Raw genomic sequence first — 18,765 nt, forward strand, 5'->3', positions numbered from 1 at the left:
AGTAGGTGTAAAAGCAAAAATAACATTCTGTTAACTGAGAACATATACTTTTATTGAATTAAAGGAAAAACAACTACAGAAAAAAACCCCATTTCTATAGTAATTAAAAGATAAAGTCTAGACAAAGATTTTAACAATCTAAAGCCTTTACAAACTATGCATTGTTCAGGATACATATCTGCTCCCAGTGGTGCAACTACAGTTACAAAAGAAGTTTGTCAATAATTGATTGGCATAGCAACTGAGTTTGTAAGAAGCAATGTTTTCCTTTTCTCAAAGTCTTTAAAAATGCATAAATCCATTAACAATGATTTACTAATCAAATGATAAGAGAACCAAATGGGCACTTCGTGCCTAGCAATCAATGGCAAAGGCCAGGGTTTGATATGATATCTTTGTGCCATGAGACTGTCCAGAATAACAGCCATGGTGCTAAATTGATCAGAATGCCAGTATTCATCTAAGAAGCCGGCAATAAAACTAGAGATGCACAGAATCTATTTCTATTTTAGTATTCAGCCAATTCTAAATCTGAAGACTTATCTACATTTGCATAACATATATACAGATTAGGCTATGGAAGGGTCAAAAAATGCAGTGCTTTTTTTTTTTTGGCAAAAAAAAAAAAGAATGGCTTCCTTGTTCATGTGACCAAAAGTAATGTGATTTGAATGGATCACATTTGGCTAGTCAGAATCTGAATCTTCCTGAAATAAGGTTGACATTTGTTGTGCCAATAAGCTCTTATATAGCCCTAAAGGATATATTGGCTTTGGAATATTTCTTAACCTTGACCCACGCATTTGCTCCTCTTTTTGCTTCATCTGTCTGTGATGCAGAAAGTTATGCAGAAATTTCTTGCGCTCTATTCTCTCTTTTCTTGCATTCCTTTTATATTTCATTTGGAAGTTGACATCTTCCAGAACGTTGTAGAGAAAGTTTAGGATCTCCTTGTGGCGCCCTTGTGTTCTGCCATGATCCTCCCTTGTGTAGTTTTCTATCTTAATCACCTTCTCTACTCCCATCAGTTGGAACTCCTTCTCAGCCCGAATGAAGTCTCCACAGGTTTTGTGGGTCAGAACCACAACTGGATAAACTCCTGTTGAAAATAGTACAGTTTATTATTAATGCCTAGCTCTTTCCTTCATCTTAACAAACAATAAGCCTTTATTGCAATAGGGTCCAATTTGCATATTGTTTAAAAAATTTAGCATTTGGTAATCTGTCCAAAGCTAAACCAATGCCCTCACATAAAATTAAAATAATCAAAGCATTTGTATCACTGAATAAAAACATGATGGTACAAGAAGCATAAAAGAAAACTCCAAAATGTTATATTAATAAGTAAAACTACATACATATAAATGAAAATAAATATAAATAAATATAATAAGTAATGCACCCTACTTATTTAAGAACAATAATTCGTTAGAAAATGTACTCAAAAATTAATTAAAGTGCTAGTGCCGTTATAATAACATTGACTTTTCCTGAGTATTTTGAAATGAAAAAAATTGAAAAAGCGAATCAATTCAATTCCTCTGTGAGTTAATAATACTCCCTAAATTCATCCATAGATAGACAAACAATTCATTATTTAAATAAAGTGCGGTGCAATAATTTAAAGTGTTAAACCTATAAAATTGATTGGCTAATTAAAAAGTAGTTTAAAATGACCAAATATGGTAGTGGGTTAAAAAAATCTGTAGTCACAATCCATAAAAATAGGTAATAGAAATAGGAAAAAATAGATGGTGGAGTTGTCCCGTAATCTAGCTGCCTGATTTTTTTCTAGAGCCTGGGACACCCAAGTCTGCCTTTGTTCAATAAATGAGATTTCTAGTTCTTACAGCAAATGCCTACACAACAACCTTCCCTGTGACAGGAGTCTACCAGTTATGGGTAGCCCCATTACAGACTTATATTGACATATTGAGTTATTGAGTTTTCTTGAGTTAAACCCTAAGATACATTTTGTCTCGAGAAATTGAATCTGGTTCAAAGTCTGCAAAGTCAACTCTACCCTTGACTCCAGTCTGTTCTACCCTTGACTCAACATCACAAGTGGGTGAGATAGAACTCTCTTATAAGGCTCGCTTGCAAATCTGGTGCTGAATAGCTTAATTTCCATTTTATATAGTAACATGATCTGCTGTTGCAGACTTTCTTTATACTTCCCAACTACTTCTTCTCAGGCTAATAGTACTGTATAAATACATTAAAACCAGAGAAAATCATACTTGCAAGACTTCAAAGTATTTTGTATAAAACATATTATAAAAGAAAACTTTGTAGAAAGAAAGTTTTTTCTCCAGTGAGCATCCCACCCAATCCAGTTAAATCTAGTGCCATATTCTTCGTTCCTGCAACTGGAGCTGGAAGAATTAAACACTTTTTTTGTAACATGGAACAATGGAAGAAACATCTGATGTTTGATTAATTATTCAAAAGCACTATTGGTGACTCTTCTGCGCTCTAATTAAGTTTGTAGAACCTAATTTAGATGAGCTAGCCTGTGAGGGAAGGACAGTATTATTGAGGGGTTAGATTACTATAATGTAGAATAAATCATATGTCATTGTGTAATTGTCCCCCAAATCGAATAACCCCTAGTAAGAAAGAAGCCCTTGTGCTTTTTCAGAGGTAAGTAGCTTGGAACAGGCCCCCTGTAGTGTCCCTCAGATATTACTTCTACAAACAAGGGAAAGTTGTGCTCACCACTATTTTTTAAAACCATTAGGCGGGGGTGCAATGAGGGTGTGACCACAAAATACATATAGTCAACTACAAGAGGTCCTCGGCACTCAACCCATTATCAATATATTTAAGACAGAGACATTTTGTGCTACTGCTACTAAAAAATGCCTTACCCTTTAAACAACACAGGGATTGTTTGTCCATATATTGCAATATATTTAAGCTGGCCAACTACGTCAAAGATATTACTTCTGACTGTGCTTTTGAAACCCACCTGTCATTTTCCGGCAGTTATCGATGAACTCTTTTACCTCTTTCTTCTCCCCTTCAGCAAGTCCCTTTTTAACACTGCAAAAACAGATGCAATAAAAATTGACAAACTTTTTGAGGTGGTACATAAGGCTGACTAGGCCCAAACTGGCCAAGGGTTGAGAAGGAACTTGAAGGCCCAATCCACCTCATTAGTTGACATCAGAGATGATGTGAGCAGGGCACACTCCAAAAACACTATCCCACCAACAATGAGATTAGATTTCTGGAGCCCACACTCAACATACAAAGTATGCTGAAACTTGGCAATTACTACCTGCACCCTAAGTGGAGGGTCATTATTATCCCAAACTCCACAAATGTCAGGCTGTTGGCTAGGTGACTAAGTTGCACCCTTCATTCTAAAAGTGCTGTGTATGAGGTACTGTCACGAGCGGCACCCTAAATCCAGAACCCAAGCTAAGCACCCTGGTCTCGGCTCTCACTTCTGCCTATAACCGATTCCTTTCACAGCCCTTGGCTGATTGGATGTCGCCAGATCTTATTTGAGTGAGGAGCAAAGCTAAAGGTTCTGGACAAGCAAAGGGGCACGATCGTCTCACCAGGATACTGAATGGAGGAACGCCACTTGGAACAGGCAGGCCGGGCCATCACAAGCAGAGAATAGTCAGACAGGCCAGAATCAGGATTGGAGAGCGTAGAATAGTCAGCGGACAGGCAAAGGGTCAGGATAGGAGCGATCAGAGTAGTCACAGGCAAGCAAGGGTCAATATAGTAATAACAGGCAGGATTCACTAAGAATAAAACACCCAGGAACCAACTAATAGAACCTAACTGGCAATGTGTAAATTACAAAAGCCCCTTTAAATACCTTTGAATTCCGGGCAGTTGCGTGATGACATCATCACGCCGGCGCATAAACCCAGAAGCGCGCGCACCACAGAGGAACTGGCACTGAAGGAGAAAGGACGCATGCGGCGGGGTCCCCACATGCCAGAGAGCGGACCACTAGACCACCAGGGTGAGTCCTTACAGGTACTAGGTGCTAAGTAGATCTGAATACATAGCAGGGGCATTGCGTTATTGTATTGGCCTTGTGTCTTAGGAGCAACGGTCGTCTCAAAGTCATTCGAAAACAGCTGGGACTGTTTATGTACATTCTGCTTTTATTAGGAGATAATTACTTGTCAGGAGAGACAAATGTGGTTTTGTGAAGCCAATCAAGACAAGCAATGCTTACCTGTAAACAAACACTGGAATAGTAAAATCTGTGAAATTAGGATCCATTTCTGAGTCCTCCAGTCTGTCTATCATCTCTTTATAGTTATTTGTCCATTCAACTCTCTGATTCACTGGAATAAAGTTACCTACACAAAGAGAACAATATTATACATAGACATGCTGTAAATAATTCAGAAGAAACTCCGACAACTAACACGTCATGTACAGGGAAATAAAAGGGATAATGCACCCCCTACTGTAAATGATAAGGATATTAGAAGTCACTGAGGGGTTGTTCTGTGACCATATAAAGGCACAAGGCTGCAGGCTGAGTTATACAGGGAACTCTGAGTATCACTCATGTATTATAAGGGATAATGTACCCCCTACTGTAAATGATAAGGATATTAGAAGTCACTGAGGGGTTGTTCTGTGACCATATAAAGGAACAAGGCTGCAGGCTGAGTTATACAGGGAACTCTGAGTATCACTCATGTATTATAAGGGATAATGTACCCCCTACTGTAAATGATAAGGATATTAGAAGTCACTGAGGGGTTGTTCTGTGACCATATAAAGGCACAAGGCTGCAGGCTGAGTTATATAGGGAACTCTGAGTATCACTCATGTATTATAAGGGATAATGTACCCCCTACTGTAAATGATAAGGATATTAGAAGTCACTGAGGGGTTGTTCTGTGACCATATAAAGACACAAGGCTGCAGCCTGAGTTATACAGGGAACTCTGAGTATCACTCATGTATTAGAAGGGATAATGTACCCCCTACTGTAAATGATAAGGATATTAGAAGTCACTGAGGGGTTGTTCTGTGACCATATAAAGACACAAGGCTGCAGGCTGAGTTATACAGGGAACTCTGAGTATCACTCATGTATTATAAGGGATAATGTACCCCCTACTGTAAATGATAAGGATATTAGAAGTCACTGAGGGGTTGTTCTGTGACCATATAAAGGCACAAGGCTGCAGGCTGAGTTATACAGGGAACTCTTGAGTATCACTCATGTATTAGAAGGGATAATGTACCCCCTACTGTAAATGATAAGGATATTAGAAGTCACTGAGGGGTTGTTCTGTGACCATATAAAGACACGAGGCTGCAGGCTGAGTTATACAGGGAACTCTGAGTATCACTCATGTATTATAAGTAGTGATGGGTGACTTTGCGCCGTTTCGCTTCGCCGGAAAATTCGCCAATTTCGCTCGAAATTCGCGAAACGGCAAAAAATTTGCGAAACGCTGGCGGCGAATCGCGCAAATTCGCTGCGAATTTGCACCTGGCGAATAAATTCGCCCATCACTAATTATAAGGGATAATGTACCCCCTACTGTAAATGATAAGGATATTAAAAGTCACTGAGAGGTTCTGTGACCATGTATTAACCTATTTTAAGTTTAAGTAAAATAGATAAAAAAAATAAAGTTCTCTTCAGTTCCACCCAGTGGGTTTCTATGAAGTTCCACTTACCCAGCTGTGCATAGATTTCCCCAGTCTCATACGCGTTGAATGTAGAGCACCCCCTGTTATCCACAATAGTGATGGTGTCAGTGAGTGGGTAGGCTGTTCTGTTGAAAGTGACACTAGTATGGGAAGCCAATGCATTTGCATGAATTAGATATTCTCCATCATCTAATACATACTTGCAGGAGTTGATGAGGGAGGACTTGCCATGACCCATAAACCCAAACAGCTGTAGGAGAACTCGGTTATAGCCCTGGCTCCCAAGAGCACAGTTATCAAGGCTGAAGCGCTGGATATAGTCTCTTACATGATCCGCTGTTCTCTGATATCCAGCCATCTTTGTCTGTCTGTCCAGTCCGCAGAGACAAATAAAAGTGAAAGCAGTTACTTTTCTGTACATTTTTAAAGGTGAGTCATGTAAAAAATAGCTGAAATGTTAAAGGTATCATGTTACAGCTGCTAGACAAGTTCTACTTGCTCAAGAACTTGAAGATGTAATTCTCTATGGCTGGGGCAACAAATCACCCCATTACAAGAGCACCTCCTAAAACTTGTAAATGTTCATGACCAAAGCTTTCTCAGATTATATTTTATAAAGGCATTCTGTCACGGGAAAAAAACTTTTTTCAAAGCACATCAGTTAATAGTGCTTATCCAGCAGAATTCTACATTGAAATCCATTTTTCAAAACAGCAAACAGTTTTTTTTACATTTAATTCTGGAATCTGACATGGGGTTATATATGTTGTTAGTTTCCCAGGTGCCCTCAGTCATGTGATTTGTGTTCTGATAAACTTGTCATTCTTTACTGTTGCACTGCAAGTTGTTGTGATGTCATTCCCTTCCCTTTTATCCCTAGCAGCCTATCAACAGAACAGTGGGAAGGTAACAGTTTCCTGACACAACAGAACAGCTCCCTGGTAAATATGAGAACAGAACTCAGTAGTAAAAATTAAAGTCCCAATGTGACTCCTCCAGTTGGAGAAAAAATAGCCTGTCTGAAAGCAGTTGCATCCTGAAGTTCTGATTTTTTCTGAAAGCACATAACAGTGTAGAAATATAAACTACACCATAAAAATCATGACAGAATCTCTTTAATCTCAAATGCAGCCTTTATTGCCGGGTAATGCGGAACTTGCGTAGAATGAAAGAAGACTTGACTTTACAACTTTTTACCATTTCCATAACATCAATAAATGTTATTGGCAACTCTTAGATCCAGAATACACTGACTGATTAGAAGCAGCAATAACAAAATAATTAGATTAGATTAGACTCTGAATCCAATAACTTCTTGAATACATAAATTATACAAATATAAATGTACATCTTTCAGTGGGGCAGATTTACTAACAGGCGAAAATTCGCCAGCGTCCACTTCACACTCAACGCAACACTTTGCCAGGCGAAAATTGGCTCAGACTACATTAATTCACTAAGGGGCAAATTCACTAAGATGCGAACTTCGCCGCACTTCGCCGCACTTCGCCAGGCGTAGTTTCGCCAGGGCTCCGCAAATTCACTAAAATCCGAAGTTGCACACGGGGGTAGCGTAAGGTTGCGGACTTGCGCTAGCGTTGATTCGCTATATAAAGCATAATTTGCATACGGCGCGAAATTCAAATTTCAATGGAGGAATACGTATCTGCACTACAAATGCCTAGAAAACCTTCAAATCAGCAAATAAAAATTTTATTTTGCCCTACACATGTGCCCACTGTCTAGGTAAGTTGCCATGAGTCAGGAAATGTAGGGGGGAGGAAGGGGAGCCCCAAAAAAATTTCGATCTTTTTCAGCCTATCACCCATAATGTAGAAAACACGCCAGCGTTTTTTGGGACTTAGAAAATTTTTTTTAAACAATCCCTATCTACTCTATTGCGCTTCGCCAGGTCTGAGGTGGCGAAGGAAGTCTAGCGTAAAAGGTAGCGTTCAGTACACTGCGCAAGTTAGTGAATTTGCGTAGTTTCGTCGCTAGCGAAAATTCGCCTGGTGTAAGGTTGCGAAGTAACACTAGCGAAACTACGCCAGCGTTCGTTAGTGAATTTGCGCAGTAGTGAAAATGCCAAACGCTAGCGAATTAACGCTAGCGTTCGTCGCTTCGCGGCTTAGTGAATTTGCCCCTAAGAGTTCATCATGGGTGCTGAACGCTGGCGACTTTTCTCTAGCGTTACTTCGGAAATGCGAGCAATTCAAAGCGAAGATGAGCTATCGTTTATTCTGCCTAGCACAAATTCGCTAGTGGTCTTGCGCTCAGGTTAATTTGCATATGGCGGGAAATTTAAAGTTGTATGGACGTCTTTTTGTTATATGTTGCAGAAAATACTTAACATTTCCACTGTTAATTACACAAGTCCAGGGAACGTTAATAAAGACAATAGAGTTATTATAATGCCCTACACATGAGCCCACTGTATAGATTAATGTAGGGGGGAACCCGGTTACACAAAAACATTTTTTAGGACTTTTACAGGCTATCACTCACTCTGAAAAAAGGAAAAGACGCATCGTTTTTTGAACTTAGATGCATTTTTTACTTACAGAATATGTTGTAAGTAACAGAAGAATGAGGAAGATCTATGCGCTCCAGTGCACTTCACCTGGTCTCAGCTGGCAATTGACGCTAGCGTTAGCTATTTCGCCCTTTAGTAAATCTGCCCCAATGTTGGGGGCTTTTCTCTAATCCAGCACAAAAATATAGCTTTTCCAAGTGACTGCCATTACTAACAAGCAGAAATCCAGAATTTCAACTGGAAAGTTAGAATAACAAATATTATTTACCAAATGAAACAAGTCTTTCATATCTAGTAATGCAAATTGCGGACTCAATGTAATATCTAAGTCAATTGAGTCTTTAATAAAACGCTCAATTTTCTCCCACAATATTATTTTAACTGACTAAATACGGTGGAATTACCAGATTTCTGGGACAAAGACTACAATAACCACATAGTCACAGAAGACCTTAGAATGTTGCTTATATAGGAATGGGACCTGTTATCCAGAATGCTCTGGCTGGCCTGGAGTTTTCCGGATAACGAATCTTTACGCAATTTGGATCTCCATATCTTAATTCTACTAGAAAATCATGTAAACATTAAATCCATCCAATAAGGATTAATTCTATCTTAGTTGGGATCAAGTACAAGCTACTGTTTTATTATTACACAGAAAAAGGGAAATCATTTTAAAAATTTGGATTATTTGAATAAAATGGAGCCTATGGAAGACGACCTTTCAGTAATTTGGAGCTTTCTAGTTAACTGGGTTCCGGATAATGGATCCGATACCTGTATATACATTTTTTCATTAAACAATATTGTTTTCACTTGTCTGTTTATTTGTTTTATTTACGTAGAGTTCCCAACTCATTAAAATTATATGAAATTACCACTGTTGTTAAATTTTGTTTATTTGGATAAAATCTAGTCTATGGAAGACAACCTTTCCGTAATTTGGAGCTTTCTAGATAACCGGGTTCCGGATAATGGATCCTATACCTGTATATACAGTTTGTCTATTTATTTGTTTTATTTACGTAGAGTTCCCAACTCAATAAAATTATATGAAATTACCACTGTTTTACCACTGTTTTAAATGTTTGGGCTTTTTGGGGCAAAAACGTACCTTTTTTCGAGATTTCCAATGCTGCAAAAATCCACAATCTGAAAATCCCCCATCTCAGACCTGTCGAGGTCATGTATAAGTCAATGGGAGATGCCCCTGTCCCAATTGGAAGTTATTGTGGTTTGCGCTGGGTTTAGCCAGATAATCTGAAAAATTTGGGTTTTGGTTTTTTTCCCTGATCCGATGAATTCAAGTTATTTTATTAATTAATAAGGTCAGATTGAGGATGGGAGTTTGGTTGTTTTTTTTTATTATTAAAATGAGATAAATTTGGATTTTTAATAATAACCCCCCAAGTTATAGTCAGCTATGTTCTCAATACCCATCAATTCTCACCCACCTCCTGGATATCTTGGCCCTCTACCCATAGGACTATCCAAAATTGGAGCCATCGGCAGGTGAGGCTACAGCCGTAATATCACTTTACAAGGTTTATTTCACCTTCTTTTAGATATACAGTATTTCCATAGAATAATTTAACTGACATATGTTGAATTGTTGAAGTCTTCAGATTAGTTGCATTGGTGCACAATTGAATTGAGTATGATGTGAGTAAGGAATGGACACATTGCTTTTGATTTAGTGACCATTTTTTTTGTTATTGTAAGCAAGTCGACAATTATCTACAGCGCCGATTCTAATTAATGCGCCGCCTGAGTTGGTTCCTTCAATGCCGCCCCCCCTCGCCGGCAGGAACACTATTGCGAAGAGCGAAATTGCGCTCTCTCGCAATAGTAAAGCCGAATTTCCGGGTTAAAAAACGGAAATTCGCCTCTTAAAGGTACCAGGAGTGGCTTTTTGCCGTCCTTGGATACCTCACCGGCGTTGCCGCCTGAGGCGAGTTTCTCAACTCGCCTCATTGGCGGAGCGCCCCATATTATCTAACTACGTCTTTCATTTTTATTAGATTTCTTTTTCCAGGAGTGTTACACTATAGGGTTTTTTACAACCACAGTGTAAGTTGTGGTCAAGTAAAAATGGGCACAGTTATTGAGCAGGCATTGGCACCATTCATTACAGTATCTGGGTCCCAAGCTACTCCTTGAAGTTCTCTATAGTTACACACTGTGCCAATGGATCTGTCCTATCTCATGTTCCAAATTGAGAGTAAGTGAACCTATTGACACAGGGAAGCCCTAGAGCTACTGCCACCTTCAATATTGTCGTTGGCCATAACTGACCCTTCATGTATTATAAATTCTCTGCTGCATTATGACCATAGGCAAATCTAAAAACTAACACAGCTTTATGTTATCTCTTTGTACAAATTATGAGCAAATATTCAATGTCAACAAAACTGGGTGGAAATTCAAAACCAAAAATTCATTTTCATGTCAAGGATCACATCTGTTGGTGGCAGTGTAATTTTTTTCTTAGTCTTAAAGGAGAACTAAACCCTAAAAATGAATGTGACTAAAAATGGCATATTTTATATAGTGAACTTATTGCACGAGGCTAAAGTTTCAGCTTGTCAATAGCAGCAATGATCCAGGACTTCAAACTTCTCACAAGGGGGTCACCATCTTGGAAAGTGTCTGCGACACTCAGATGCTCAGTGGGCTTTGCAGCTGTTGAGAAGCTAATCTGATTGATTGCTATGGACAACCTGAGATCTCCAGAGATATTTATCTCCATTGTTAGTAAGCATTCCCTTTGAGACCAGTCCCTTCATTGGGAGGTACTTATCCCAAGAACTACTTATTCCCCTACTAAGCAGGGAGATGACAGCCTATGAAAAAGCTAAAACAGTGCGGGACCACCATACGGGATTTACCTTGACGTGGTATGGTTACTTATCAATTTTATGATCATAACAATTACAAAACAAAACACTCCTGTGTTTGTAAACGCATGAACTTTCATAGAGACTAAAATACTAGTGAATGATTATGTGCAGTGATCAAACTCCTTTCTTTTGCACGTTTGCAGTTCATTTGGCTGAATCAGTTGCAGTTCCATTGTACTTATGTATATTACTTAGCCTTGGAGTTCTCCCACACCCCCCCCCATCTTCTTGTGTATTGTGTAGTGTTCCTTTCTCTACTCAGAGAAAGTAGGATTATTATTGGCCAATCCTTTTGCATCAGTTAGGGTACTGACTACTGGAAAAAAAGTCTTAGTGAGAAATATTACTGTAGAAATCCATCCCTGATTGATTAACTACAAGTTCCCACATCCTTGGACCCTTGATAACATGTCAGCATGCTGGGAGGTGTGGCAAAGTAATATGTGGGCAATATTATGGTGTCCCCTGTAATTAAAAGTGTTATAAACCTGGACTTAGAAGTACCATAGCTGTGTTCCCCCAATTCATGTAGTGATGCCAAATGCAGGAGATGCTGTTGGGGGATGGCATGTAGGTGTACCCACTCCCACTCCATACCTGTCTTCTAACTTGTATTGATGATGATTTTTTTCAAATGACAACTCCACTCACTTACAATCTCATTTCTCTGAGCTGTATACTGTGAGCTTACAGGGTTTTTCATAAATCACATCCATTGACTTCTACTTGAATTTCTACAAACGCAGTTGGGTGCACTGACACTATTGCAGCTGGCCACCAGGTTTGGACTGGGAATCAAAATAGGCCCTGGCATTTCACACAAATTAGAGTTTACAAACTAAAGGTTAGGGTACAATTGAGACATTATGATTTTTATAGACAAATTTGTGATTTATGATACAGCAATAATTGATTAATTAAGGTTCTTTGAATAAGCTTCTTTAAACAGATGGGTCTTTAAGGAGCGTTTGGAAGTTTGGAAAGAAGGAGAAAGTCTGACAGCTCGAGGCAGAGAGATCCAGAGAAAAGCAGAAGCCAGAGAAGTTTTGTAGATGAGAATGGGCAGAGGTGATGAGAGGAGAAGTGAGGCGAAGATCAGAAGTAGAGTGAAGGTTGTGTGAAAGAGAGTATTTGGAGATCAGAGATAAAGTATAGGGAGGGGCTTCATTATTAAGGGCCTTGAATGTGAGTGTTAGTAATTTGAATTTGATTCTAGAGGAGATTGGGAGCCAGTGAAGGGACATACATATGGGAGCAGCTGATGTTGAGCGGCGAGATAGATGAATGAGTCTAGCGGCCGCGTTTAGAACAGATTGGAGTTGTGAAAGGTGACTTGTTGGAATACCCGTGAGGAGTAAGTTGCAGTAATCAAGGCGGGAGATGATGAGAGACTGAATCAGTGTTTTAGTTGATTCTGAACTGAGATATGGTTGTATTCGGGCAATGTTGTGCAGTTGAATATGACAAGATTTTTCAAGTATTTGAATGTGTGGTGAAAAAGACAGATGTGAGTCTAAGATAACTCCTAGGCAGCATGCCTGTGTGGTGGAATGAAAGGTGGTGTTGTTTATGGTGAGTGATATCTGAGGAACAGGGGAAGATCTTGGAGGAAATATAATAAAGTTCTCTTTTTGAAAGGTTCAGTTTCAGGTGGTGCTGTGACATCCAGGAGGAGACAGCAGAGAGACAGTCTGTAACTTGGGAAAGAACAGAATTAGAAAGATCCGGGGTAGACAAGTAGAGTTGGGTGTCATCAGCATAAAGGTGATACTGAAGTCCAAATGACTGAATAAGTTTTCCTAGTGAAGTTGTATAGAGCGAGAACAGCAAAGGGCCTAGAACAGAGCCTTGAGGAACTCCAACAGAGAGAGGGAAAGTAGTAGAAGCAAAGTTACAGAAGGCAACTTTAAAGGAACGGTCAGACAGATAAAATGTAGACCATGAAAGAGCAGTGTCCCGAATGCCAGCTGAGTGTAGAATGTGTAGGAGGAGTGTGTGGTCAACTGTGTCAAAGGCTGCAGAGAGATCTAGAAGGATGAGTATGGAATAGTGACCATTAGACTTTGCCAGTAGAAGATCATTGGTTACTTTGGTGAGTGCAGTTTCAGTTGAGTGTGTTGGGCAGAAGCCAGATTGCAGGTGTCGAGAAGGGAGTTGTGAGTGAGATGCTGGATCAGGCGTTTGTAAAAAAAGCCTTTCTTGTAATTTGGATTTGAATGGAAGAAGGGAAACCAGATGATAGTTAGCAGGAGAGCTGGGATCAAGGGAAGGTTTTTTGAGGATAGGAGTGATTAGTGCTTGTTTGTATAAGGATGGAAAAGTACCAGTAGAGAGTGAAAGATTAAATAGGTGGGTAAGTGCAGAAAAAAGTGTATCAGAGATTGGATAGCGAAGGCGAGAGGGTATGGGGTCAAGGGAACAGGTTGTGGGGTTTGAGCAGGCTAGAAATTTACTAACTTCATCTAGTATTGCAGGGATGAAGGAGTGCAAAGTGGATGTGAGTGAGTCTGAGATTGTATGACCAATTGTCAATAATAATAATGGTAAATATCCCAACCCAGATCTCTCATGAAGCACTAGAAGTTAGAGGTGCATAGGCACAAATTTTTAGCTTAAAATGACAATGGTCAGGCCTTCATATTTTATGTCTCAGATCAGGTGGAGACTAGAACAGAAGCATAGAAGGGATGGGCACTTGAGCAAGTCACATACACAGTTATATAATAATGACATTTGGTTATTTTGGATAATACACAGATGCCACACTCTTTCTACCAGTGATAAGCTTAATAATTCTTGGACCAGTAAATGTATTTCTTTTTATTTGTAATATTGGTGTGTAGGTGTCATCTCAGGTCATAGTGCCTGATCCTGTGCTTTCAGAAAGAGCCAGCAGTGCACAATGAAACTGCTTTGAGATAAGCTATTGTTTCTCCTACACAGTGAAACTGGAGGAGTCATGGTTGGACTTATCACCTCTGTTGAACCTCTATGCAAATCCTTACACTGACTGCCAGTACATTCACACATTATACTTAAAAATCTCAGAAAATGCAGCCTTACGTGTGTAGGGATGTGAAAATTTAGACACCCTTACACATTACAGACAGGCACATCCCTAGTAATATGGACACCTAAGTGGGTCCTTATGGGGGCCTTGTGTTTATGTAACACCTGTAGTACTCACAGTGTACACCAGATGGCACTGTGCAGTAGCATAAAGGTCTTTTGAACCATGGGATCTGGGTCCATTGCTTTAGCCCAACCAAGCAGGCTGGAAGGGAATGGGTATATGTCCACCCTAGGCGGATTGGCCCTAGTAATTAGATAGCATACTCTTTTATAGATCACTCTAGGAGTGATAGAGAGGTTATTAATTTGAGCAGCTCAAGGCTCCGCCGAGGATATTAGAGGGATTAAGATCCCAGGGTATTACTGACCCAGAGTAGGGACTAAAGTGTTGAGACTAGGGATGATAGGAATTCCCCTAGACTGCCACTGCAAGAGATCCTGAAAACTGGGCAATACCCCTCACCAGCTGCCACACTCTCTGCTGTATATTCCCTGGCCTGCAGGGATTCAGCCTATACTGGTTCTGTGAGTATATGCTACCTTTATGCTGTCTGATTGTCAGGCCCGGATTTGTGGGAAGGCCACCTAGGCCCGGGCCTAGGGTGGCAGGATTTTAGGGGGGCGGCATGCTGCCCAACCACACCTATATTGGTTCAAAAACACTGGGGATGCGCAGGAGATACAATCTCCATGAAAATTTGCATGAATAAAGGGTAGGGGACAGGGGGGACAAACGGCAGTGGGCCTAGGGGCGCCCGCTATGTAAATCCGTCCCTGCTGATTGTTCTAAGCTCCATTGTGGATATGTGCTATGTGCTATATGCTATGTTAAATAAAGACAGTTCATTGTTTAATCGTTTAAGAACTACTGGCGCCTATCATTGTGCTATTGCACCTAATTACAATTGCACTACACCCTGCCTCCACCCCGCTGCGAGGGCTTACCCCTGAGAGAGAGGGCTTCATATGTGGTATTACCCCACACCGATAGTAGCTTAAACTGACCACAGTAAAGTCAGTTTTTTATAGCGCTACACATGTATTGTGCCTGGTGGGCAAGGTAAGGGAGGGAGGTAGGGGAGTGATAGAGGGGAGGGAAGGAGAGGAGGGAGGAGAGAGCAGCAGGGGAGCAAAACACTGGGACTAGGGGTAGGCAGAAGACTTTTTAACAGGTACCTGCCCAGCGCCCCCACATATTTGTGCCCTAGGCAGGTACCTCTTCTGTCTACCCCTAGTTCCGGCCCTGTTTGTACATATCTGACAACTTGCCTCTGAAATCTGAGTATAATCCTGTTGTGTTAAAAAACCTTTTGTTATATGTTCAAGAACCTCTAGCATCCTGTTTGCTTCCTCGCTGCAGCAGAGAGTTGTAGTTGCACAGCTCCCTCTCACTTATACTTATAGAGGACCCAGCTGGGAAGAAGAGTCCAGTGTGGCCCATGTTCCACCAGCCTGAGCTAGACAAGTGCATTGTGGGACAAGATAGGGTTACGCATGATTCTGTCTGGTGGATTTACTAACAATTCTGCCAGTGTGAGCCATGAAGCTGTTAATGTTTTAATGTTTTTTTTATTTATAGCTTTTATTTTTGCATTAACAATAACACAAAGCATACAGTGGGAAAGAAATTAAAGGGGGGGGGGAAAGGTGTGAATGGTTGGGGGAGGGGGAATTGGTGGTTGGGCCACCCGTTGGACAGTCCAGGAGACATATTATGCCAAAAGAGTTAGTCCATTTCTGTGTTGGTGTCTTGACTTGTGGTCCACGCATCCCAAATTTTAGCAAATTTTTCTGGACAACCTCTACTCATGTAGGTCAGCCTGTACATAGGAAGTGCTTCGTTAACCAATTTCTTCCACAATGGTACCGTAGGGGGGTCTCGGAGCTTAAGAGCAATAACCTTCTGTGCATAAAAGAGTAGTAAACGGAACATTTGTCGTGCAGCTTGTTGCGGAATTAAATGGTCTATATGACCTAGTAGAAAAATTTCCGGCACCAGAACCGGAGGAAAGTCCAGATAAGTTTGTAAATATATGGCTAGGTTCTTCCAGTAAGTATTGCTAACCGTACAGGACCAAAAAGCATGCATAAAGGTACCTGGTTCTAGACCACACTTATAACACAAATTATCCGGGATCAATCTCATATGAAACAAACGTACTGGGGTATAATACAACCTATGAATCATTTTATGCTGTATAAGCCTATCCCCGCTACTAATCACCGTGGAAACAAAGGTCGCTGTGATATCATCCCAATCATCCAACCCCAAAGTAGGGATATCTTGGGCCCAATTTACTATAACATTTTGCGTACGGGTTACTAGAGATGTCGCGAACTGTTCGCCGGCGAACTTGTTCGCGCGAACATCGGGTGTTCGCGCTCGCCGGAAGTTCGCGAACGTCGCGCGACGTTCGCCATTTTGGGTTCGCCATTGTTGGCGCTTTTTTTTGCCCTCTCACCCCAGACCAGCAGGTACATGGCAGCCAATCAGGAAGCTCTCCCCTGGACCACTCCCCTTCCCTATAAAAACCGAAGCCCTGCAGCGTTTTTTCACTCTGCCTGTGTGTGCTGAAGAGATAGTGTAGGGAGAGAGCTGCTGCCTGTTAGTGATTTCAGGGACAGTTGAAAGTTTGCTGGCTAGTAATCGTTTTGATACTGCTCTGTTATTGGAGGGACAGAAGTCTGCAGGGGTTTGAGGGACATTTAAGCTTAGGTAGCTTTGCTGGCTAGTAATCTACCTTCTACTGCAGTGCTCTGTATGTAGCTGCAGTGGGCAGCTGTCCTGCTTCTGATCTCATCTGCTGACTGCTGCAATAACAGTAGTCCTTGTAAGGACTGCTTTTATTTATTTTTTTGTTGTTTTACTACTACTACTACTACTACTACTATAAGAGCCCAGTGCTATTAGTCTAGCAGTGTTGGGGAGTGGGACTGGTGTGCTAATCTGCTGCTCCTAGTAGTTCAGCAGCACCAACTTTAATTTTTTTTTTTAATATTCATTTTTTTTTTATTTTACTTTTTTTTATTTTACTACCGCTGTAGTAGTGTATAAGTTGACCTTTTAGGCATTATTTGCCCTGTAGGCATTATTTGCACACTGTTTTCTTCAACCCGCCATCGAGCTGTGTGACCTTGTTCACATTCTGTCTAAATATCCATAATATTACCGTCTCCAGAAAAAACACCGGAGTCACTTTTTCAAGCAGCCATAATATATTTTACGTAATCCGTATCCACCGCTGTAGTAGTGTATACGTTGGCCTTGTAGGCATTATTTGCACACTGTTTTCTTCAACCCGCCATCGAGCTGTGTGACCTTGTTCCCATTCTGTCTAAATATCCATAATATTACCGTCTCCAGAAAAAACACCGGAGTCACTTTTTTCAAGCAGCATTCATATATTTTACGTAATCCGTATCCACCGCTGTAGTAGTGTATACGTTGGCCTTGTAGGCATTATTTGCACACTGTTTTCTTCAACCCGCCATCGAGCTGTGTGACCTTGTTCCCATTCTGTCTAAATATCCATAATATTACCGTCTCCAGAAAAAACACCGGAGTCACTTTTTTCAAGCAGCATTCATATATTTTACGTAATCCGTATCCACCGCTGTAGTAGTGTATACGTTGGCCTTGTAGGCATTATTTGCACACTGTTTTCTTCAACCCGCCATCGAGCTGTGTGACCTTGTTCCCATTCTGTCTAAATATCCATAATATTACCGTCTCCAGAAAAAACACCGGAGTCACTTTTTTCAAGCAGCATTCATATATTTTACGTAATCCGTATCCACCGCTGTAGTAGTGTATACGTTGGCCTTGTAGGCATTATTTGCACAGTGTTTTCTTCAACCCGCCATCGAGCTGTGTGAGCTTGTTCACATTTTGTCTAAATATTGATAATATTATCGTCTCTAGAAAAACCACTTGAGTTACTTTTTTTCAAGCAGCATTCATATATTTTACGTAATCCGTATCCACCGCTGTAGTAGTGTATACGTTGACCTTGTAGGCATTATTTGCACACTGTTTTCTTCAACCCGCCATCGAGCTGTGTGAGCTTGTTCACATTTTGTCTAAATATTGATAATATTATCGTCTCTAGAAAAACCACTTGAGTTACTTTTTTTCAAGCAGCATTCATATATTTTACGTAATCCGTATCCACCGCTGTAGTAGTGTATACGTTGACCTTGTAGGCATTATTTGCACACTGTTTTCTTCAACCCGCCATCGAGCTGTGTGAGCTTGTTCACATTTTGTCTAAATATTGATAATATTATCGTCTCTAGAAAAACCACTTGAGTTACTTTTTTTCAAGCAGCATTCATATATTTTACGTAATCCGTATCCACCGCTGTAGTAGTGTATACGTTGACCTTGTAGGCATTATTTGCACAGTGTTTTCTTCAACCCGCCATCGAGCTGTGTGAGCTTGTTCACATTTTGTCTAATATTGATAATATTATCGTCTCTAGAAAAACCACTTGAGTTACTTTTTTTCAAGCAGCATTCATATATTTTACGTAATCCGTATCCACCGCTGTAGTAGTGTATACGTTGACCTTGTAGGCATTATTTGCACACTGTTTTCTTCAACCCGC

General features: G+C 40.4%; 1 protein-coding gene across 1 annotated transcript; it reads right to left on the minus strand.

The window, feature by feature from the left end:
* LOC121398002 lies at nucleotides 1–6,010 on the minus strand. Its single transcript, XM_041576326.1, has 4 exons — nucleotides 5,680–6,010; nucleotides 4,208–4,334; nucleotides 2,972–3,045; nucleotides 1–1,099 (listed from the first exon to the last, which is right to left on the minus strand). The coding sequence occupies exons 1-4, from the start codon at nucleotides 6,008–6,010 to the stop codon at nucleotides 687–689; spliced, it is 945 nt and encodes a 314-aa protein (XP_041432260.1). The 3' UTR covers nucleotides 1–686.
* Nucleotides 6,011–18,765: the final 12,755 nt, after the last annotated feature.

The sequence above is a fragment of the Xenopus laevis genome, chromosome 9_10L (genome assembly GCF_017654675.1).
Source record: "Xenopus laevis strain J_2021 chromosome 9_10L, Xenopus_laevis_v10.1, whole genome shotgun sequence".
Lineage (NCBI taxonomy): Eukaryota > Metazoa > Chordata > Amphibia > Anura > Pipidae > Xenopus > Xenopus laevis.

Excerpts from the sequence above, each read along its gene's own strand:
- LOC121398002 (XM_041576326.1), bottom strand. The coding sequence starts at position 6,010 with ATGGCTGGATATCAGAGAACAGCGGATCATGTAAGAGACTATATCCAG. Across the intron at positions 4,335-5,679 it reads GGAAATCTATGCACAGCTGG|GTAACTTTATTCCAGTGAAT; the intron begins GTAAGTGGAACT and ends CTCTTTGTGTAG. Across the intron at positions 3,046-4,207 it reads ATTCCAGTGTTTGTTTACAG|TGTTAAAAAGGGACTTGCTG; the intron begins GTAAGCATTGCT and ends CTGTTTTTGCAG.